Source organism: Elgaria multicarinata, chromosome 7, assembly GCF_023053635.1.
Source record: "Elgaria multicarinata webbii isolate HBS135686 ecotype San Diego chromosome 7, rElgMul1.1.pri, whole genome shotgun sequence".
Taxonomy (NCBI): Eukaryota; Metazoa; Chordata; class Lepidosauria; order Squamata; family Anguidae; genus Elgaria; species Elgaria multicarinata.
Genome location: NC_086177.1, coordinates 39,997,342 through 40,021,988, shown reverse-complemented (window position 1 = coordinate 40,021,988; position 24,647 = coordinate 39,997,342). Strand labels below are relative to the sequence as shown.

Genomic DNA, 24,647 nt, shown 5'->3' with positions numbered 1-24,647 from the left:
CCTTCTGCCACTGCAGTCAGGGGGAATATTTGTACACTCCTATCCATCTGCTTGCTCTGTGACATTCTAATTAATATTCATGCAAGGCCTGTTTTTTCTCCCCCTTCTGTTTCTAGCCCTGCAGGGCCTCAGCTGGACATCAAGCAGTATTGGAAGAAACTTGCAATAAGCTTTTAGAATATCCAAATTGCATCCTGGAACTGGGGTTGGTATTGCCTGCTTAAGGAAAAATGTCTCTTGGGCTAGGACTAAGTGCCCTCTGCTTACTCTTGGGGGCTTTAACAGGTAGGACTGTGCTCTTTGTATTCATGCTATAATGAAAACAAACCATTAATTTGCCTCCGAGGCCATGTGGGGAAATAAAAGCCCGCATGGCCACGATGCTCCATTCTTCACCAACACCTTAGAAGCCAGATAAAATGAAGGCTTTTGGAACTGGATCTTTTTTTACTTTCTTGGCTCCCAAATGGCTTAAGTAATGAGTACGATGTGATTGAAGTAGGCTACTAAAGGCGCAATCCTATGCAAATTTAAATGGAATGAAGTCCCACAGCTCCCAGCATTCCCCAGCCAGCCATGCTGACTGGGGAATGCTAAGACTTGTAGGATTATTATTTTTTATCTGCAAACATGCGTAGAATTATCCCCCTCATGTAGGGTGACCATATGGAAAAGAGGACAGGACTCCTGTATCTTTAACAGTTGTATCGAAAAGGGGATTTTAGCAGGTGTTATTTGTATGCATGCAGCACCTGGTGAAATTCCCTCTTCATCACAACAGTTAAAGCAGAAGGAGACCTGCCCTCTTTTGTCATTCTGGGATAGGTCCTGCAGCTTTAACTGTTGTGATGAAGAGGGAATTTCACCAGGTTCTCTGTATATACAAATAACACCTGCTGAAATTCCCTTTTCTATGCAACTGTTAAAGATACAGGAGCCCTGTCCTCCTTTCCATATGGTCATCCTACCTAATGCCCTAGAATCAGCTGGAGAATTTCAATGGATGTGGCAGTAAAACATTAATGTAAATATCACACTGGCACTGTAAGGGTTGGGTGCTGCCTGAATTGCTATTTAACCTTCTCTTTTTTTCTTTGTACAGACTACAATTTGTTCATTTTGTGCAGAATGCTGTTCAGTTTATCTCCTTATTGAGGTTTTACTTTGATTTAATTCAGTATTTTCCTCCCCCCTGATTCGTCCTTCCTTCATCTGCTAAATCTGCAACATGAAAGGGTGTTCTGAAGTAGATGCTGGTTTTTTCCTTCCTCAAAAGACTTGCAATATTTCAAGGAGGCGGATAGGTATTTTGATAACATGAAAGTAACCCACAGAGAGAATGAAATCATATTCATTATGTACAGGAGCTTAAAAATGAATGTAGTGCACTGCCATGATTTTGGATGAAGTTCTGACTTTGCTTGGGGAAAGATTTTCATAAGCCTCAGCAAAGGTTGCCAGAGTTAAACTTTTGTCACATTTAGTTTATAAATCCTTCTTTCCCTGTCACCCTGCCTCAGATGGGCATAAATCTGGAAGTGAAAATTGTCTCTTGTTACAATTGAAACTGCTAGCTTATCGCAGATTTGGGAAAGGTTTTTCCCCCCTTTTCATTCTGTCGGGTGCCACATGCCCTCATAATTAATCTGTTAGGGGCCTTGCTGGCAGTGGGCTAGAGGCAATGGTGGGCTGGGCCACAGCCCAAAGTAGGTGGTTCCAGGATTTTCTCTTTCTTGTCCTGCCACTCACATCTCACCCAAAATGCAGAAAAGGACAACCAAAATTATCAGTGCAGCTGGAACAACTCCCCTATGAGGAAAGGTCACAGAGACTGGGGTGGGGGCTGTCTATACACAGGGAAAGCCCGATGGTGGCAGTGGATCTGCGCCACATTGGTAAGACGATGTGAGCACAGCTTCGCAGCCGCTGTGGGCTTCCCCGCGATGCTGCGATTTGAAAAAGTCAGGGATTTACCCTGACTTTTTAGAACGGAGTGACATTAATACAGGTCTTCCACTGTGTGATGTTGCTCCATGGCCAATCCGGAGTCAGTGTGGGGGTGGATCCTGGTAGAAGGCGACCAGCGATCTGTTGCCTTCCACCAGGAAGAGGGCAGGGCTAGCTCTGGGACCCGGTTGGCTGCCCAGAAATCATGTGCTCCGTCTTGGACGTCGGGACTACCCACCGCCGCCCCGGGAGACAGAAAGCGCGGGGTTGAAGAAGGAGGTGGCGTCAACCCTGCACCATGAAGATAGCCCTCGAGGCTATTTAGTTTAGTAAAAAAGCAAGTAAGGGGAACCATGATAGAAAAGTATGCATGGTGTGGAACAAGTGGATAGGGAGAACCATTTCTCCCTCATTCATAATACTAGAACAAAATTCATATCATGGTAGTCTTCAGCATGTTGTTTGCCCTTTAGCCTATGTTTTTGCTCTGTAGAAGTGGGCTTGTAAAACAGGCTTTGTCAACTGTTTAGTATTTATTGGTCTCTTACAGGTGCCAATTGGAATTACAGCAGCGATACACCGAATAAATTTAAATGTTTATTAGCTTTCTGCTTCCATTCATGAATTTCTTTTGATTTTTTAAAACAGGTATATATTTATTAATACTTCTATCACACTACCACTCTCTCCTGTTGGGGTTAATGATCAGGTTTGTGTGCATTTAGCATCAGTAATTCTGCAACGTGTGTGTGTGTGTTTGTTACATTTATATCCATTCACACACACTCCAAAAGAGCCCGAAGTGGTGAACATGATCCTCCTCTCTATTTTAACCTCACAACAATCCTGTGAGGTAGGTTAGGCTGAGAGCCTGACTGGCCCAAAGTCACCCAGAGAGGTTCATGGCTGAGTGGGGGCTAGAACCCAGATACTCCAAATTCTCTGCTGGATTTGTGGTAGAGAAGTACCTATGTAGATTCTTAGAGTATCTGATTAGATATATTTATATTCGCAGTAATGGACCCAATATAGGATAGAGAGGGCAGTCTTATAAGGTTCAAAAGAATACTTGGGATGACACTTGTTTCATATGCATTCATTCATGTCCCAAATAATGCACTTGTTTCGTGCATATTGAAAAGATAGGTGTCTGTGTCACATGTTCTGCTGATTCATTCACAGCAAAACATAACAGCCACTGTGTAAAAATCAGGACTTTTGCAGTTATGTTTTATTGAGAGATTTGAATATGAGAAATGTCCTGCTTATGGACTGTCCATAGATGGGAACAGGATACTGGGCTAGATGGACTTTTCATCCGCTCTGCCAGGGTACTTGTTTCGTTCACATTAAGGAATAGATATTGGATGCAGTGGATAGAACTAGAGGGCAGAGAAGAATTTATCTTGGGGTGGATGAGTGGTTTTGGCTGGATAGCTTTCTTTTTGCAGTCACAGAACATAATTGCTGTAGTTGAAAATTGGAGAATCCTGCCTTGGGTTCACCAAATCTGGGTTCACCTTCTTGGTTCACCGAATCTGCAAGTCATATTCTGACTATATTGTCAGTTCTGCAAACCCATTTTCTACAAATTGTTTCTACAGTTTTATTGGCAGTGTCCCCACCCGCTCCAGATGTAGAGTGGCCATAAATGCGATGGAGCCAGGATGGTACTAGATATTGAGATGTCTAGGGCAGGGCCCTGTTTTCTGCTTCCTCATCTTTCCCATATGACCCTCCACCTTTTATTTTGCATCATCCCTCCACTTACCTCAGCCTTGTGCCTGCTCCACTTGCACGCATCCAGAGCTGAGTGGGGTCCACCCCCCTGTAGGGCAGTCATACACAGCTTGGGACAAGGATGTGTGTGTATGTAGGGCTGGCACCAAGGGTAGGTGTGGTTGGACACCTCCTGAGGGCCCACCCACCGGCAAGGGCCCGCTGACAAGAGCACCCTGGAGTTGCTCCTCCTCTTCACCATTGCAAGCTGTTTGCTCACCTGCCTCTCATTCTGGCCCAGACAATGGTGGTAGTGAGAAGGAGGAGCGGGAGATGACCCCTGCCTATTCTCAGCACAAGCCAGCTCTTGTGCAAGGTTCACAGAGGGTAAATCCTCATTTGAGCAATGTGTATAGCCTTTAAGATCCAGGGTCCAGTCTAAAATGGAATTTTGGGAGTCTGGGGCATCTATAACCCTATCAGCAGCCTCTTCTGTTGCTTTGGGCATATAAAATTGTGTGATTTTTTTTTTTTTTGAGGAATATTCCCAGTGGAGGGAGTGATACCTAATACCTGATATCCCCTTCTAGTGAGCACCATTTCAGTACAGGAGATATCAACACTGATGGAAAGGTTATAAGAACGAATATGAATCCCTGAATGTCAAGGGGAGACTAACAGCCATGAAAGAATTTGTTTAAAATGCTTTTTTTAAACAAAAAAAATGTAAAAATATTTTTGTATTAATTTTATATATATATATATATATATATATATATATATATATATATAAATAAAATATGAAACAGACTAAAAGCTAAAAGTATAAAAACATTCTGTAACTGGGATTGTTCTCTGTGGACCCAGAACTTTAGTTGCCAGAAAAGGCTATTTTACTCTTATCTTTTCTGAAACTGTATAATTCTCAATGCTATAATTCTAACTAAGAAATAAAATAAAATGTGGGTGCATATGGTAGTTAGGTCTAAAATAGTAACCCCAACAAGTGAGGCTAGCATGGCAGCTCCTTCCCACCGGCTCTTCCCCAGCAGTTCCTGGCAACCCTGCCTTAAGTACAAATAATCTTGCATATAAAATGCAGGTACAGCATAGAGTTCAAAAAGAATCTGTTCAGTCCATTTTGTGTTCCATTACACAGGCAGGAATACAGTTCAGAAGCAGAGTCATTAAGCAGTCCAAAAGGCACCAAGCACAGGTACAGTTCAGGATACAAGGAAGGATGGCCAAAATTGTTCCAATCTCTTATAGGGCTTGATTCTGAGGAAGAACTTGGCACCAAAACCCACGAATGACCTAAAAAGAAGGGGAGAGGGTTGTCATCATGTAGCTCTTTCAGACAGGGTGTGTGTGTGTGGAATCGTGTTTCCTTACCGTCACACTTGCTTCCTGCTTCTCTTCCGCAATAGGGATGAGAAGAATCTCACGGGATGGGGGTGGGGGAGAAAGGGGAAGAAAGCAGCAACTATGTCCCATTCAGCATAGTAGGGCAACGCCCTCTAATGGGTATTTTATAGCAAAACTCCTGCACACAGCAGGAAATAGCGACAAATGTTGATATATCTCAGAAGAGTCACGGGTTTTTTGAGGACTATTTTACAACAAAAAATGGCAGAAGGAGCAAGAGACCAGCGGGAAATGCGCAGAAGGAACACGTCAAAATGACCCACAAACATCCATGAGTGGCCAGTCGCAAGTGTGCGATAAAACGCCCTTCTGAAGAAGCAAATGGTCTTAAAACAACAGTACTGCATCACCTACTGTTAATTAGTTATTGCGTTCTATCAATCAATCAGTCTTTATTTACAGTCAACAGACCATTATTATAGCATATAGGTACACAGACATTAATAAAAAATACATGATGGTAAAAAGAAAGGATACAAAATTTGTAAAAATGCAATCAGTAGGTTTAAAATAATGATCAGACATTCCATGAGTGGTCTAATGAGAATAGCCAGATTCAGAAATTTGGCCACTTGCTCAGTAGTAGGCTTATTGGTGCCCTGAAGTAAAATAATCATAACCCAGAATCTTGGCTACAGGGACCCAGCATCTTGTGATTTCCAGAGTCATACGGGAGTCACTGGCCTTACCGACATGCCATGATCATAGCTCCAATCCAAACAAGCTGCTGTCTGCATTGCTTAGTCAGCTCATCTGAGCACACCACCTCTGACTTCTGTCAGAATTAAACTTAAAAACAAAGCAGAAAAGGTATTTAATTTTATCTCCTTCCAAAATAAGCAAAACGGTTGCAATGATACAGTGATAACTTCCAAAATAGCGGTGGTAGGGGTGTAGAACTCCTAGGCTTTTTCTACACTTGCCTTTCCCCCCAGGATCATCCCTGTGCATTCAAATGACACACGGGATCCTGGGAGCAGGCAGGGACGATTCCTCCAATTTCCTGGCATAATTGTTAGGTGTAGAAAGGACCCTAGTCTTTGGACTCTAGTTCGAATATAAGCATTTGCTGCCTGCTAGTCAAGAGCTCTGAGATATGATTCAAGATGTGATTTATGGTAGCACTTTTATAGCTCTCTGCAACAGCCTCTCTCTTCCTTATATTCTCCAAAGTAAACGGGGCTGCGAAAGAAGCAATTATAGCACAGTTGGTGAAGAAGGGAAACGTATGAATCAGAGTTTATCCTGGGGCCGTGACAACCTTGTGTGAACAGCCCATCGTGGTGTGTTTATGTTGTACAAGAGCTGTTAGTTGAGATTTGTGTCCCTGTGAACAAATTCTCCCTAGAAACGGAAATGGGATGTGGAAGCATTGAATCCTCTCTGTTTCCTTGTTTTGGAACAAGGGGTTTTGTTTTGCCTTTTTTAAATAAAAAGGACAAAGGCTCAGTTCGGACAACATGTTGGGCAATGCAGCATGAAAACTCCACTCAGCGGTTGAGTTTCTAGGGGATACTTCCCACACAACATGATCTAACTCTGCTGTTGTGTGACTGTGGGCTACTGTGGAGTTGAGTAAACGTCAACGCACCGTTTGATCGACAGTTCTTCCGCCCTCTCTCCTCGCCCAATATTTCCGATGGAATCCCATCAGCCATTGCTGTGAAAAAGACAATCCCTACTTAGAGTAGAGCTATTGAAATGAATGGGACTAAGTGTTTCAATGGGTCTTCTCTAAGTATGGCTTACATTGGATTTTGTGGAAGGGAGACTTTAACCATTTGCCCCTGTTGTAGCTTCCTTGTGGATTGGGCCCTCAGAGCATCCCTTTCCTTTTTGTTTTAAAGCATCATTGCTGAATAATATCCATTTTGTCCTGAGGCTATGTTCATTGTTTATGTTAGATAAAGCTCTTTCCTTTATATTGAGGGCGAGGAAGGATAAGGAAGTGAATCACACTTCTTGTTTACATGTTTCGGGGGCAATATGTGAAGTGGGCGTTGTGGGTTTCTGGAAACCTCCCCACCTCCCCAGAGAATGTCACCCCCAGGGGCATGACTTATGTGCAGTGTCTGATTCCATGCTTTCATGTAAGACAAGGTAGAAGTGATTTTTGTCTTCTTAGGCTGCTGTCCTACTTATTTGGAAGAAAGTTACACACAGAAGTAAATTTTAAGTAGTAAATGATTCAGGTCATTTCATGTAAATAATGTGAATATTCACTAGATTATGGTAAATGCGATAAAAATGTAACCCAATAGCTGGTGTTTTTTAAAAAATAAATTGGAATTTGGGTTTTTTTTTTTTTGCAATGTTCCTGTTCTCTTCCTGATATCAGTGCCTATTATTTCAGGGTGTTTCTGTGAACAGTGCAGGGAAGGGGCCAAGTACTCTGATGCAATCATATCGCCCAATTTAGAAACGACTAAAATTATGCGGGTCCCCCATGCTGTGTCAATGTCAGACTGCACTGCAGCCTGTTGTGATCTTTCTGACTGTGACTTGTCCTGGATGTTTGAGTGGCATTGCTACATCGTCAATTGTCAACACAAAGGAAACTGTGAGCCCAAGAAAATGGAGAAGGTGAAGTCTTATTTGACCTTTGTGCTAAGGCCTCCCCAGAGACCAGCGGCGTTGCTAGGCTACGGGCAGATGCCGTCCACCATGATCCGCTCTATGACTCTGCAGGATGACCCATCGGAGGAAGTAAGTAACCTGAAGGAACTGTCCTTCCTTGGCAAAGAGCACAGTCTCGAGGAGGTACCGGACTACCCAGATGAGTATGGGGATATGGACCAGAACCCCTTTCAGCTGAGCATCAAGCAGGAGGAGAAGGAGAATGTTAACTATGCCGACTGGGGCTTGATGTTAACCACTGAGAATGGCTTCAACTCTTCAGGGCTCAGTAACGGAGATGAACATGCAGAGGGGGCAGAACATGAGGACGAAAACGTTAATTTGGAAAAGCCAATCAGTATAAACGAATCTGAGGGGAACTCTGTCACAGAACATCCTGGAGAGGTGCTAGATGTTACTTTGGCCCCAATGGAGAAATCTGCAAGTGAATTTGATTTTCAACCACCTCATGAAGCCAGCAGCACTTGGCGGGAAGAGGTAGGTGTGCTACCAAGCATAGTGTTGTTGTTATAGGTCAGGGATGCTGAACATCTTTCATCCTGAGGGTGGAATTTCATTTCGGAGAAGCTCTTCGGGGCTGCGTTTTGGTGGTACGAGGCTGAAGGCAAAAGGGATGAGGCCATCCCCCCCCCCCCATACCAGTATATTTTAGCTTAAATTTCTTATCGTCAATAACAGCTCTGGCCTTAGCTAGACCTAAGGTTTATCTCGGGATCGTCCCAGGGTCATCCCTGTTCATGTAAATGACACACAGGGGATCCTGGGAGCAGGCAGGGACGATCCCAGGATAAACCTTAGGTCTAGCTAAGGCCTCTGTAAGATTGCTCTGTAGTATTAGGGGTGGACAAGTGATTTCACAGGCTACATAGAGGCTATGAAGGTGTATTATGCATGTGCTGTGTTCCTTTTGAAATTCTTAGAGAAAAGAACTGTTTTAAAAAATTCAAAACAAGTTTCTAGCTCTTATGGCTGAAGAGATATAATTGCATATGTGATGGCCGAAAATGCTCATTGTGTCATAGTCCATACTTAAGCTGTGACTAGGGTCACCATATGAAAAGGAGGGCAGGGCTCCTGTATCTTTAACAGAAAAGGGAATTTCAGCAGGTGTCATTTGTATGCCTACAGCACCTGGGGAAATTTCCTCTTTATCACAACATTGAAAGCTGCAGGAGCCCTTTCCTCTTTTGTATCTGGTCAAGAGGGCAGGTCTCCTGCAGCTTTAACTGTTGTGATGAAGTGGGAATTTCAACAGGTGCTGCAGGCATACAAATGACACCTGCTGAAATTCACTTTTCTATTCAACTGTTAAAGATACAGGAGCTCTGTCCTCCTTTCCATATGGTCACCCTAGCTGTGGCTGACTGCTGCCCTAAGGGGAAGCTCTTCAGTGATCACCTGCTAAGAAAGGCTGCTTTTAAAAAAAATCTAGACCTGCTGGAGTTGCTCTGCAATCCGCTTTGCAGTTGCATCATTTAAAGACACCGTGAACTTTTCCACATGAGGCATTTATTGTGTGCGGTTTTTTATGCGTTCTTTAGATGACATCATGATCCTCCAGTTTGTTCTGTTTTTTAAGAGCACTTCCTAGTTTTTTTACAGCAGGGAAAATGGAGGTATTATTTCTGAAAACATTGTTTGTAATTGTGCGTTTGCGTTATTCCGTTCTAGCACAGCTCCACCTAGAGGTTATGTAGAGGAAAAGCAGGAAAGGAAACTCTCTTTGTGTAGAGCTCAGATCTCAATTCTGCGATGAAACTGAAAGTAAATACAGAAATTAACAGCCTCGTGTTGAAAAGGTCTCTGATTTCTGCCAATTAGTAAAAGAGGAAAGGAAGCAAGAAGCTGAGTGTGTGACCAGGCTTGGGGATATGGAATTGTATCTGAAGCACTGACCACCTTATGATAGATATATCTGAGTTTGAAAAAAAACTCATTCCTTTGGGGTCATTGAAGACACATTCCCTCCAATACCAAACTTGAACAAACAAACAAACAATTCATCTCAAAATAAAGTTTGTGATCGCTACATACGCAAGAAATTCCTTGGTATGCAGAAATATATTAATTTACAACTTGAAAAAGAAAGAAAAGAAAGAAAGAAATATTTTATATGCCAAAAAAAACAGCCAGACAAGGACTTGTGAGTTTCCAGGTCGAATCATTCTTATTTGGCTTCTCTTATTGGGGGGAGCAGCTAAATCAGGCTTCCCCAACCAGACACCTTGCAGATGCTTTGAACTATAACTCCCATCATCCTCAGCCAGCATGACCAATGGTTAGGGATTGTGGGGAATGTTCAGAAAAACTGGAGGGTGGTGCCAGTGTTACATCAGAACCAGAACTCCTGATTTGTCACTCCCCTAAAAAGCAAGAGTCTGCAACCCTGGTTTGTTGTTGGTTTCAGATTCCTGACATGTCCCAGGAATTCTAGCTGGGAATTATGGGAGTTGCAGTCCAACACATCTGGGGGACACCAGGATGGAGAAGGCTGGAGGGCACCAGTATAATGGAGGAAGGATTAGGGTCAGCCAGGTGTACATGTGTGGTTCTAAAGATAACTGGATGCTGAAAGAAAACCACAGGAGTGACCGTCACCATTGTGTTCTGCTTGAGAGCTTCCTAGACTCAAGGCAGCCTACAATTAGTTGAAAGTAAATAAAATCAAAATTTAGGAACTTATGAAGAACAGCAGAAATACAGAAACATCTACTGTATAAGTAGGTTTAATAGTTGTCATTCCTTTTCCCACTGGAATGCAGAGAAGTGAGGGCTCTCTTAACGGGATTTCCAACATCCTCACCAAACAAAAATTCCCAGGATTCTTTGGTGGTGGTGAGGAAGCCATGATAGTTATTGAGAACCGTTTGTATGTCCCACCGATCTGATGTATGGCCTGATCTAGCAAGATAATCTCTGTTCTTGGTAGTTTAATTGACTGTGGCCATGGCTAGACCAGGCCTATATCCTGGGATTGTCCCGGGATCATCCCTGTGCATCCAAGTGACATACAGGGGATCCCGGGAGCAGGCAGGGATGACCCCTCCATTTGCCTGGGATAATCCTTAGGTCTAGCTAAGGCCTGTGACTCTCACCTATGTAACCAATAATTGTTTTTAAGAACCAATCCTGAGTTAATATGGAAAATTAGCAGTAGCCTTTTTTTCCCTTTATGAAAGATGGCTAATGATATTTTTGGTTAACATTTGGTGTCTTCTCAGTTGTTTTGTGTGTCTTGGCCAGTTCAGATGAATGAGACTTCACTGAACCATCTACTGCTGAAGGATGGAACTTTCTGTTGTCTAAACAGAAGCATTTTATAAGCATTTTTAAAAATCTTTAATGTATTCCATATAATTACTTCTTCCTTCTATAGCTGTGAGAACGACTAGTGAACCTGTGCCATGTATTGTTTCCATTGGCTTCAGATGGAATTAGTTTGAGGAGTTTGCATAGCTGTATGTTTCTTTATCTCCAGTGTTCTCATCCTGTTTCTGTTAATTTGTTGTAATAGAGCTGGAAACAACCTAGGCATTTGGTTGCCTAGATACTTAAAATATTTGATGCTAGGGTTTAGGAATGTACCATATTTTTCCATCCCTGGTTGAGAATGTCATTGATTCTAGTTATAGCTGAATTTTGAACTTGGATCTTCCAATACATTCTTAACATTGTGTATCGGACTGTGAGAGGAAAATATTCACAATAACTATATATCCCTGCAATTCGTCTTGTAGGTTCTAACACCTTCCCATAATCCTCCTCCTTCAGACATCCTGGGATTTCTCTCCACCGCTGCAGCACAGACTCAAACATCTGACCTTGGTAATCTCATACAAGATGAAACCACATCTGTTCCCACCTATGCTCTCACCACTCAACCCTCTGCCACAAATAAAGTGCCATTTCCCACTGCTGCTGCTAAATCAGGTAATATGAAGTTTGGGGAGTGAATTTGTAATACTTGCTCCTTAAGCTGTGGCTTCAATCAAACTTGTAGATGGTCATTTAGTGGAGAAGAATGATCCCTTAAAGTCCTTTGTGCTTTGGGAGCTGAATACTTGAGGGATGTCTCCCAATTTAATCTGTCAGCTGAGGTGAGGCAGACAGTGACCAGAGAGAGAGAGGGCCTTCTCGTTTGTAGCACCATCACTTACGGAATTCTCTCTTTCTGGAGGCTTGCTTGGTGCCTACACTGATGTTTTTTAAGTGCCAGTGAAATAGCTTTTTGATTTCTCTGGCTTTTAACTTCTGATGCATTTTTAAAAATTATTTTGATGACTTTTTAGAGTTTGAATTGTATTGTTTTATTGCTTGTGGCTTGTATTGTTACTTTACTTGTAAGCCACTTTGTGATTTGTTATGAAGAGCATTATATAAATTAAATAAATAAAAAATAAATCTATGACTATTTTTAGTGCCGCCTTTTAGTTTTGACAACTGTTGTTTTCTTAATTGTTGCTGTTTTTATTTTTATTTCTATTTTTTATTTTTTATAAAATACGAAATATTTTGTATTTTATTTTTAACCTATTGTAAATTGCCCTGGTTAATTTTAATGGAAAGGTGGTATACGAATATTTTAAATGAATAAAATAAAGCATTTCCTCCAGGCAGATAGAGCGCTTGGTCTAAGCATGCAGCAGAATGTGGTGGTAGGTTCCTGAAGTGGTAGAGTAGACTGCACCATTTCAGATTTCAGTTTGTCGCTGGGGTTGTGCCATTTGTTTAATGTTTCTCATGTAAAGAATTAACGCAGCAAGAAGGAAGGTTCTAGCCCAGCATGCTCCATAGAGTCCCTGCATTTCACTTGTTGGGAGGTTTTGTTTGTTTGTTTGTGTGGGGGAGCGTTAAAAATGTGATCCCTGGCCTGCATACTGAAGTGGTACTGATTGGTGGGAGATCCAGGACAAATAAGAGGAGGTACTTCTTCACACAGCGCATAGTTAAATTTTGGAACTCACTACCACAAGGTGTCTTGATGGCCACTAACTTGGATGGCTTTAAAAAGGGATTGGATAAATTCCTACAGGAGAATGCTATCGATGGCTACTAGCCCTGATGGTTATGCGCTACCTCCAGTATTCAAGGCAATAAGCCTGTGTGCACCAGTTGCTGGGGAACATGGGTGGGAGGGTGCTGTTGCACCAGGTCCTGCTTGATCATCTCTGGCTGATGGCTGGTTGGCCGCTATGTGAACAGTGTGCTGCACTAGAGGGACCCTTGGTCTGATCCAGCATCAGGGCACTTCTTATGTTCTTATGTACCTCAGATGTCTGCCATCTTGTTGTTACTTCATTCTGCCACATGCATAGACCAGATCAGAGTAGCGGTAGAAAATGTGGTTCTTTGTTAGGCTACAAATGTGTGTGGACAAGCAGGTTGGTAAAAGTATTTGTCAGCCAGTAACTTTTGTGAAGGTTCTTGCCAGGGTAGTTGAAACAGAGTGAAAGTGCCCAGGTGTTACACTCAAACTGGGAGCTACTCAGTCATGGAATACCTGGCTCAAGAGAAGGAGACCTGCATGAGTTATGGCTACATACCTGCAAAAGGAGAACACCTGAATGTGCAGTACCTTAGACAACTATGTGACTTGAAGAAAAATCATGCTATGTATTTAAAACATTAATTTTGCACTTTCTGCTTCAAGAGGAAGATTCATCAAGCCTTGGTGAGAAAATATCAGTCCTTAGCTATTATTACTAATATAAATTTTCAGCAGCAGATGATTCTTGCCAAACTTTACTCAAACTTTATGGATAAAAGTTTTCTTTGGTTTTAAAATAACTTTCCTCCCTTACTTGTGTGCAGTAAAAGAACTCCTGGTGTCAGCTGGAGATAATCTTCAAATAACTTTACCAAAAAATGAAGTTGAATTACATGCATTTGTAGTTGCACCATCACTTTCAGGTAAGTTTTTAATGAGAGAGCTTCTCTACATTTTTTAAAAAATCCTGCTGCCTTAACAGGTCTTTCTGCTTCTGCTTTCTTTCTGGGATTGCAATAGCTCAATTTACATGGGCGGCCACATGGTTTGGATTGAATAGTTTCCCTTTTCATGTGCTTCGTTCACTTCCATTGAGACAGTTCAATCTAGTGGTGGAATTATTGCACAACGTCAGAGTTACACACTGGTAGATCCCGTTTTTTTCTGGATAGTATCACATTATCTGTGTGTTTCTTTTAATAGCATGATTTCCAAGGGATAGCACAGGAGACATCTTGGTCATTGTCAATGTCTTGTAATAGACCCACAAATTTCTGTGAGTGGCCAACCACGAGCGTGCAATAAATTGTTCATTTAGAGGAGCCCTAAGTTAGTTGGAGGACAAAAGCAAATCAAGTTTCTAGCCCTCATTCAAGTGGATGTAGTCTGTAAGAAATGACTGCCAAAGGTAGATCCTGGTTTGATACTCTGGATTGTGAATAAACTATAGTTTGCACAAACCAGTTTCTGTATTTGGAAGAAATGGGAAACTGCGTTTTGTTGCAAAATTCAAACGAAAGCTTAACCCTCCCTCTTGCACATGAAGAATGGTGGAGGGGAACAGTGTGTGAGCTTAAGGTTCATGATGGTGTGCACAAGGCGTAATTGACAAATCATGATTAGTTGTTTCACCTGAACACCGGGCGTGTTCTTTTTCATAGTATTCAAAGTTAGGTAAATATTAAATCTGTGAAGTTAAGACACGTATGCACAATAGGAGAATCTGTATAAATATTGTCAGCCAACATTGGTTATGCTGAGTACTGACTTTTAAGCTTGACACTGACTTTCCATAAAAAAAGAGAAACGAATATTATTCACTTTTTAGGAAAAGGAAGAATCAGGCCCAGGGAGAACAAAAGGGGGAAATAAGGATAAAATGTTGAACTGATGTGAAAAGTAGACAGTTATGGCATTTTAAAGTCCGTTAATGCTATTTGTGGGGGAAAGGGGCAGTTGCCAGACCTCCTCTCTGCATATGCTGTAACCCTCCCAATGGGTCCCAATGTAACCCAGGTCAGATGTCATTGTGACCTTCACAAGGTGAGGTCCTCTTCCCCTCCACCACACAGATGGGAAGTCAGGCATCCTGTGCTGGTGGCCACGTGTGCGGAGGGCCTGCTTGTGCAGTTTCTGCCCTTTGCAAGGGAGGGAAGAGAAATCACGTGTATGGACATCACCGTAGAATGCGCTGATTGTACCTTACATCGGAGTGGGCGACGCCAGGCCACATGTGCTGCCGTGGGCCAATTTTGCAGCCTTCCCTCCTGTCGTTACTACTGAATTCGCCTAGTGGTTTTGTAAGGAAACAAAGCGCATGGGCGGGGCTGTGCCGAGACATTTTGCTGCCTGAGGCAAAGAACAAGATGGCGTTCCTCCCATTCCACCTACAAAAGCTGACAGGCCTGGCAGATTAGTCTGTCTTCGCCACTGATGGTGGGACAGCATCCTCCACTGCTAGAAGCAGCAGGCTAACATCGGAGGCACAGAACAGGCACCCTGTGGCACGCAGGTCTTCCCTCCAACACCTTGCTCCCACTTCCCAGCATCTGCTGCCGGAGGTGACAGCTTCACTGTCTAATGGTAGGGCCGGCTTTTCGCGTGGGGAACATGCACTTTGTGTGCAAGCAGATGACTCCTGGGAGTGCAGTTCTACCTGCAAACAAGACACTCGCTTCCTGCATGCCATGTTTCCCTGCAAAATGCTGCTGCTTTTTATTTATTTTTTGTAATGCTGCCATGGCCACAGCAGCAAATTTGGCAGGAATTTCAGCAACAGCAGGTGTAGCAATTTTGTCAAGGGGGTGGGGCTGCCCCTCATAGGATCCAGGGGGGCAAAGTAGTCCCCCCAACTCCTGGAAGGTGCCTCTCCTTGTCTTATGTGAAGGAAGTGGGGGGGGGCTGCCGCTCCTCTACCCCTTGAAAGCCAAATCAGTATCAGAACGGTGGCCATGTCTCTCTTCCAAATAGGCAAACAGTAACCAATCGCTGTGCTGCTGCTGCTTCCTTTTCAGGAACAGCCTATCGTTATGAGTGGAGCTTGATCAGCCACCCTGAGGACTATGATGGTGAAATGGAGGGGAAGCACACAGCAACCCTGAAAGTTTCTCAAGTAAGTGAGTGGCCATCTTGTCAGACTTGACTCGTATTCAGCACAGGGTGTTCCGAAGTGTACTGATTTATCTGCTTATGGGTAAGGCTCCATGAAGGGCTTTAGAGCTGCTTTCCTGTTCTTACCACGACTGCTGCAAATGCCTCTCCGTCTCTAGATTACGGTTCCTGTCTACATGATGGCTGGAAACAAGTTGTTGTATCCATCGGTGTCCTTCAGCCAGCAGAATGGACCTCACTAGTAGGGTGATCGTATGAAAAGGAGGACGGGGCTCCTGTATCTTTAACAGTTGTATTGAAAAGGGAATTTCAGCAGGTGTCATTTGTATGACTGCAGCACCTGGTGAAATTCCCTCTTCATCACAGTTAAAGCTGCAGGAGCCCTGCCCTCTTTTGTAGGGTGACGAGATACAAAAAGGGCAGGACTCTTGCAGCTGTAACTGTTGTGATGAAGAGGGCATTTCACCAGGTGCTGCAGGCATACAAATGACACCTGCTGAAATCCCTGTTTCAAAACAACTGTTCAAGATGCAGGAGCCCTGTCCTCCTTTTCACATGGTCACCCTACTCACTAGAAGATTGAATTCTTGCTTACCCCCTCCTTGCAGCCCCCAATGTGCTCTGGAGGTTTAGGACACCCTCTGAGCAGATTTGGCGGGGAAGGGGGAGACGTGGGAGGGCTGCAGAGGAAGGGAAAACTCCCATTGCATGAGCAGAGCTCCACTTGCATAACACTGAATTCAGCCTAGGCCAGGTTCCAGAACATATAGCTACTGCAGCCCATTCATAAGATGGCTGCCATACTGGGCATGGCTGATCACAAAATACTCATTTGTCAGAAGGCAGACTGGTGGGACCAAAAAAACCCAAAAACTTGATTAAGAACCTAAGTACAAGGCAGAGGTGGGTGCTGCGTTCCAAAATACAAATACATCCTTTTGAAACCAAATAAAGGTGGTGCTAGTGGGCAGCCCTTCACTTAGCAGCATGCCAACTTTCCAGTTAAAAATATATATTTAAAATAGAAATAGTAAGAAATGAATTAAAAATCAAGAGGTGCAGGGAACTGGTGGGCATCTAGAGAGGAGCCTGTAACCATATTAGTGCTCATGGGCACCAGGTTGGAGATCCCATGTATCATGTAGCCCCTTGATCACCTGCATTCTGATTACAGTGTTGCAGGTTTAGTGATGTTATCCCAGTTTAAACCAGTTGCAGAGCTGAATTAACTCATGAAGAATACAGAATAGCTTCTTTTTGCCATTTTAAAAAAATATCCGATGAACAAATCACGCCTGTAAGGATATAATGACTGGGTTCAGACAACAAAATAATCTGTTGTGTCCTTATTATTTATTTGTTATATTAGGACCAGGAGTCAGGCTTGGAGCTTCAACTATACATCTTTATTAGGAAGCTACTGGAACAAAACAGTAAAAGGAGCTTGCCTGGTAACTGCTTGCTGGCAGCCCCGAACAATCAAAAGAGGAGCAATTGATAGTAGGCACAGCCAATCAATCAATCATAACAAATACATTACATAACCAACGGTGGTTTAAATAGTAGACAGTTGGTTCTTTAACCCACGGTGTGTTATCATGTTGTGCGGAGGGATTTTTTTAACCAGCAGTTGGTTATTTGGCCAAAATAACCCACACAAAGAACCAATGCTGTGCAGAGTTGGCTATTTGAACCACTGTGGAGGACAGTGTTGGTTATTTCATTGGCCACAATTGGTTATTTTGACAGCCACTGAGTCACAAGGCAAGAGTGGTCAAAGTGGCAGCTGTTGCTCTAGTCCAGCCGGCAGGATAGATTTTCAGCAGCAGTGGCTAAAGGGATACCAGCAGGAGGACTGAGTGGGGGAGAGAGGGCAGGGGATGAGTGAGTCAACTCAGCGTGGCCTAATAGTCAACTCAACACTGATCCTAATCCACACCACGATGGATTATTATCATGTCGTGTGGGGAGCATCCCCTAGATAAACAACTGTTGAGTTGATTATTACCTCATCATTGACTATGGGGTTGTCCGAACACAGCCAATAATGGCCATGGTGGGAGAGACCAAAGATTCTCCCAGCTCAGCTTTCTGTCTTTGACAACAGGGGCCAGCGATGCCTGAGGAAATCTCATAGGCAACTCCAGCTGGTGATAACCCATCATGCCAGATATGCTCCCAGGCTTGGCCATGTTCCCATGTTTCTGCTCTGAATGTGCCCAATGCTACTTAGATATATTACATTTCCCCCCTTAAATGCTTCTTATGGTAGGCATAGTTGCTTTCCCACCCTTAAGTTGTTCTGGCTGGTGGCCAAGATCTTAGGGCGTGCTCAGCCAATTAACTCGACACACTTCTTGGCATTATTCATAATGTGCCCTCATGAAGTTCTACATGTAATTCAATTTATTTTATTTTGAAAACCCTCTGTTCCAGCTGCCAGTAGGTGCCTATCTCTTCAAAGTGACTGTTTCGGCTGAAAGCGCATTTGGAGAAGGATTTGTCAATGTCACTGTCCAGCCAGGTAAATCAATTTTCCCTGATGGTTCAACTCCTGACCTCTTCTTCCACACCTGCACGCTGGTTCAATGCATGATGCTTTCAGTATTCTTGAATTTCTTTAAATCCTGAATAACCGTAAAAGGTCTACACTTTCTATCTCAAATTCTTTCAGGATGATAGATATTCAGGTCTATCTAGCCTTGTCATTTTCTACTTGCCAGATTTGGAGAGAGGTGCCTTGGGTGAGCACTTGGGTTGCAAATTCCACCTGCTTCACACAGTTTTTTCTTTCGCTTGCTACACATTCGGGCTCCACAGCATTACACTTTGAGCCTAGAAGGGAAGTCGAGTTGCCCATGCAGGTGGCTTATTACTGTGCTGGGTGTTACTGACCTGCCTGGATGGGCAATTTTGAGTTCTTTTCCTGCACGCTGCCCTTTTCCCTTCCATTTTGGACCATTGGTTATAAAATGTGAAAAGGTACAAGTGTTTGTTTGTTTTTAACATACTACTGTAGGCCTCATAATCCTGCAGCACAGGAAAGCAAATAAAAAACCCCCCAAAACATACACAATTGGATTCAAGATCTATTGACTGTAGCCGTCCATGAAAAGGCATATATTGCACCAGATTCCTAAAAGAAAATAAAGTCCAACGAATATGGAGAAATCTTCTTGAATTACACGCAGAATAATATGATCCACCGCAAAACCAGTGCAGGCCAGCAAAGAAATGTGCCTGATGCAACCCTTTTCTTTTCTTTTCTTTATTCCGATGTAACAGTTTATTCATCTAATTTTTGCTGAATTATTTTACTTACAAACACAAAATCTTTAGTCTTTAAAAACAAGATGATGTGAAAAAGGGAACGGGGGAATCTAAAGGAGGGGGTTATGGGGCTGGAGAGGGGGGCAAGAAGGGGAAAGGGGTCACTGTTTGTATTGTATTAGAAAATGAACAAAATCTAATAAACTGTTAATAACAACAACAACGTTATGCCAGGCTTCCGTTGTGGAGTACTTAACGTATTCATTGAAATATTCACATATCCATAAGACTGAAATATTAACTGCTTGTTGTGACTTTCCTGAACATTTTAATTCACCAAGCTGAGCTTTACTTTTTAGATTTCCTCCTCCACCCCTACCCTGGTACAATTTATCTAGTTGGTTTTGTACCAGATGTGGTTTTGTTGTAATAATTTACAAGGATCCATTTTTATCTTTGATATCACTCGACATCTATTTTTTTTTTTTTTTGCCTACTGCTTATATTAGGGATTTAATCTTGTTCTGTGCCTAGAAAATGATGTCTGATTGTAAAATAAGCACAAAGCTTGAGTTGCCTGGGATGGATTTATTTAATTAAAAATTGTGTTCTGTTTCTCATCTTTGCACAGCAATTCGAATAAATCAGCCACCTCTTGCTATTGTATTTCCCAAAGCGCAGGAGATTTCTTTCCCTACCACGTCTACTTCCATTGACGGAAATCGTAAGTACTAGGCAGCGATGGTTGTTTCGCCATACTCTCAGAGATGCTAGCTTATTAATTTATGATTCTAATATATTTCCCTTGAACACAGAAAGTAGAGATGATACTAAAATAGTGAGTTACCACTGGGAAGAAATTGAAGGCCCCCTGAGAGAAAAGAAGGCATCAGCCGATACACCTGTCTTATACCTGTCTAACCTCGTTCCTGGAAATTACACTTTCAGGTAAGTGGGCTACATTCTTGCTTCCGGTAGGTGCCTCAACAAGTCTGGGAGAGCCAACTTCTGTATTTCCAGAAACCATTCCATTCTCCACACATCAACCTAGTTGGCACATAATGCTAACCCATTTATTTAACCCAGGGTTTGTCTGGCAGACAATCGAACAAACCATGGTTTGTATTCTCAATCCCTGGCTTCTTTGTTTCCTTCCTTCTTTGCCTACTCCCCTCCTGTATCCCAAATGCATTTGTGCTGCTGTAGTACTAGCATTTAGAGCAGCTGTTTTTTTGTTTTGTTTTTACCACTTTTGCCCACTGCCTCTGGATCCTGGTGAAACAACCGATGAACAGCCCATGGTTCTGGGTTTGTATATAATGTTAACTGATGATTTAAACAACTCAGAGTTCACAACCCAACAACAAACCATGAGTTCTCTTCATGGGTTGTTCACAGTTAACAAACTATTGTTTGTTAGTGTGCCTGGGTTTGTAAAATACAACTCAGAATTCAACAAGTATTATGTGGGCACTGGCGTTGGTTCCCATGTACAGAAGGCAGGAGAAACAAATTCCCAGGATGCAAATGTTTTTATTACAAAGCCCAACGCATTTCGGCCTGTCAGAGGCCTTCTTCAGCGAGGTTGTTAGAGGATGACTGCAGAATTCTCTCTAGCAAAATAATTGTCTCATTGGCGACTGAGTGAATTCTGCAGTCATCCTCTAACAACCCCGCTGAAGAAGGCCTTTGATAGGCCAAAACACGTTGGGCTTTGTAATGAAAACATTTTCATCCTGAGAATTTGTTTCTCCTTTTTTTCTGACCTGACTTGGATGCTCTCCTCCTTTTTGGTCATGAACAGAAGGCACCAGGATCCAAAGGAGACTCCCCGCTGGAGGAAGGGGGCAGGGAGTTGATCTTTGCCAATCCTCCCTTCCGGCCTCGCTAGTGTCCAACCCATTGGTCTACTGCAGGGTGGAGGGGAACTTGGGGCTCTCTACAACTCCCAATTCCCTGACAGTTGGCCATGCTGTCTGGAGCTGATGGGAGTTTGAGTTCAATGACATCTGGAGGGCCAGAGGTTTCCCATCCTGGTCCATTGTTTAGATCTCTGACTTTACAGATACAGTAGTATAAACACTGGGATGGTATTAGATGATCTGTGCAGGTGGTGAGATAAAAAAAATGTGCTTCTTGAAAGATCCCCCTTCGGAGGCAGATTGGCACTGGCATTTTACTTTTCTCAAATGTGTTCAAGATCATCTATATTTCAAGAACATGCACTGAGACACAGTTATTTTTCTTTTCAAGTATGGCTGTGAAGAAAAGATTTTACCATATACCTTGATCCATGATTGTTAGGGCATTTCTATATGAGGCCTTTATCCCGCATCTTTACCGGGGCTTCTTCTACTGGATTCTTTGTGGGATTAAGGTCGGCTCCTTTACGTATACTTCTACAGCCACTAGATGGTGGTGTGTTATAGCAGAATTACGCATTTACACGCTATAAATATAATACCATCCAGAAAATACTGCACTTTCCTCAATCTAAAACCCACCTGCAAGCACACAATAAAAGCCTTGTGTAGAAAGGCTCTTAGAGTGGGTGGGGGAGGGTCGGGTAAAATTGGTATAAGGACCAGATGTTGTCCAGCTAATCATTTATAGTCAAAACTAAAACCATGTGATTTTATGCATGTCAACTCAGAAGTTCAGTGGGGAGTCTTTTGTAATGTTTATTTGTTTGTTTTGTTTGTGTTTTGGAAAATAATAAAACATTTAAACCGGAAAAAAAAGTTCAGTGGGGAGTCCAATGGGATTTACTTCCAGGAAAGTGTGTATAGAATTGCGGCCTAGAAAGCATATTGCCCACTAGTTGGTAGACATGGTTAAATCAGAGGAATCCAATATTCAGTGGAATTCTGAGCACGGGAGAAAGCGTGCATTCAAAAGTATGAATTGCCTACATTTCTCTTCTTTAGGCTAACCGTCATTGATTCTGATGGAGCAGCTAACTCCACCCTAGCCTCTTTGAGAGTCAACAAACAAGTGGATTATCCTCCTGTTGCCAATGCAGGCCCAAATCAGGAAATCAATTTGCCCCAAAGCTCCATCACACTGAATGGAAACCAGAGCAACGATGATCATGAGATTGTCAGCTATGAGTGGTCCCTCAGCCCCAAAAGTAAAGGCAAGGTGGTAGCGATGCAGGTAACTGGGAAGCATCTTGCTTAAGATCAGACCATTTGTTCTGAATTTCATAATGTTTTGGAGCATGGATCCTGTGGTACATGCTGAAAATGGGCCAAATCTGGGACTGTATTGAACTATGTAGTGGTCAGGAAAGGATGAGCATTACTTTGAAATGCTTTCAGTGCCTTCTACCCCCCCCCCTTAACTAGCAAAAAAACCCCAATAACAAAACAAAAACTCATTTGAGTTTAAGCAAACCATTGCTTTACAAAGGAACAACTGTACATTTTGAGCATACTGATCACATTGATTTCTTAGATGTTGACTCTGGAACAGAGTTTTGCAGAATATTTGCAGGTGTGTTGCTGTGGTTGAGAAATAATTGTACAAAAGGCCGAGAGGTCCCCAGCATCAGATGTAAGGATGTAACCACCTTGCTAAAGCTAAGCAGGTCTCGGTCTGGTCAGTGCCTGGGTGGGAGTCTACCTGCGAACCTCTTGTACATATCTCACGTTGAGTTCCATGACAAAAGAAAGCTGGGATATAAATGTACTAGATAAACGAGTACAGATCTAGACAAATAGTTTTAGCTTACAGGCCCAACAAATGTCAAGCGTTGATGAAACTGTTAACATACCATGTGTTTAAAAAAAGCCATTGCTCCTATGCTCCTATGTCCTGCACTTTGATCATTTTCTGAAGCTTTTGAGTACTGAACTTACAACGGGGCAACGGATTTATTATTTATTTATTTTTACCATATTTTGTGGTTTAAATTTTTGTAAACCACCCAGATTGCTTCTCCTATTGGGCAGTATAGAAATGTAATAAATAAACAAATAAATCTTATTAGGCATGGCTTGCAGTTTTATGTTCTCCTGTCTTGAGCTGATTTTGCATATGTCTGTCTGCTTTTGTGGTTAGTCCCCAGAGAGACATTGCATGACCTGGGTATGTCTTACCAGCCACAGTGGACTGAGCTGTATCAAGATGGCAGGGGGCATTACTGCTGGCCTATGTTAGGAAAAGACAGATGGTCACAGCTTTTCACAATAGTCATTGTTTAACTCCATTAAAGGGTGAAGCAGCAATTGGCACTTTGGCATAAATCAGCATTCTCAAATTCAGTTGGAATAGTCTATATGAAATTTGCCTCATGCTTTCGGCTTGATATCCATTTTAATTTCTTTGTACTAAACGATCTGTTACTGTGTCATTATTTCTTAGGATGACAGAAATGGTAAATACGTTTTTTAAATGGAAGAACTCTTTGTACTATTTACTATTTTTCTCATCTCCTGATTTTTCCTCCCCCATCCTATATAGGGAGTGAGAAGTCCATACCTCCAATTATCTTCGATGCAAGAAGGAGATTATACCTTCCAGCTGACTGTTACTGATTCTGCTGAACAGCAGTCCACAGCGGAAGTCACAGTCATTGTCCAGCCTGGTAGGCAGATTTATAGTATGGTTGACTGAACAGAACATCCTTCAACCGGCCTGTTTGTGAAACATCTTTGTCCATGAGCTAACAAATCTAATTTGCCCTTTAATGTTAAGTAGGGGAGGAGGGAGAGACACCTACAGCCTCCATGACTTGGGCCTGTGTTGCTTACGGAGGCTGGCCTGTGAGAGTTGAATGCACCTACCAATTTCCCAGTCTAGTTGTAAGGTAACTGCCCTGTGTGAGAGACCTGAGTCAGGGTAGGCTGAGTCCCTCAAAACCCTGTAGCATTGCCGCTGTGAAGTGGAATCGAGAAAGCTAGACAGCAGGAGGGTGCACGGCCTATCTGGCCAGGGAAAACCTCAATGCTGGTGGCCATTTGGCTTTTGAAGCTCACCCCCTGCCCTGCATTCCCAGGCTTACCCAGCACTGGGATCTGCCCCTAGAAACGCCCCTGAACCAAAGCCACCGGAGACAGATGAAAAGAACAATGTGGTGGCATCGGAGCAATTGGAAAAGTCACAGTAAAGCGACACTGTGAGAAAGCGCAGTTTCGGGGGGGGAAGCCTGATATGGCTGTGAGTTGGTGGCTGTGTTATATAAACAATGCAGCACCACTGCACAGCCACTATGGGGTTAATAGAGTGTACAGACACCCCCAGGGAAAGGTGTCATCACATCCAAAGTTCCTGAATAAGAAGGACTGTGTCGTCCATTACCACAGCGCTGATTCCTTGACTAGTGTTAATGAGCTAGTAGCCCTTTCTTGCATGGGGAAGGGGATAACCCTTGGATTTTGAACATTTTTCTTGTTGTTGTTGTTATTGTTGTTACAGAAAAGAATAGGCCTCCAACAGCCGTGGCTGGTCCAGATAAGGAGTTGATGTTTCCTGTCCAGAGCACTATTCTTGATGGAAGCATGAGCACCGATGACTTAGGCATTGTTTACTATCACTGGGAGAATATCAG

At 42.9% G+C, this 24,647-nt stretch overlaps 1 protein-coding gene across 1 annotated transcript in view; it reads left to right on the top strand.

Moving 5' to 3' along the window:
• KIAA0319 (KIAA0319 ortholog) overlaps positions 1–24,647 on the top strand; it is a 42,922-nt gene that overhangs the window by 8,450 nt on the left and 9,825 nt on the right. The window contains exons 2-12 of the mRNA XM_063130452.1: positions 117–285; positions 7,445–8,205; positions 11,466–11,658; positions 13,540–13,638; positions 15,730–15,827; positions 18,263–18,350; positions 19,728–19,820; positions 19,912–20,044; positions 22,024–22,252; positions 23,561–23,684; positions 24,515–24,647. Of these exons, the coding sequence (XP_062986522.1) occupies positions 231–285; positions 7,445–8,205; positions 11,466–11,658; positions 13,540–13,638; positions 15,730–15,827; positions 18,263–18,350; positions 19,728–19,820; positions 19,912–20,044; positions 22,024–22,252; positions 23,561–23,684; positions 24,515–24,647 (2,006 nt within the window). The 5' untranslated portion in view covers positions 117–230. The remainder of the gene's footprint in view (positions 1–116; positions 286–7,444; positions 8,206–11,465; positions 11,659–13,539; positions 13,639–15,729; positions 15,828–18,262; positions 18,351–19,727; positions 19,821–19,911; positions 20,045–22,023; positions 22,253–23,560; positions 23,685–24,514) is intronic.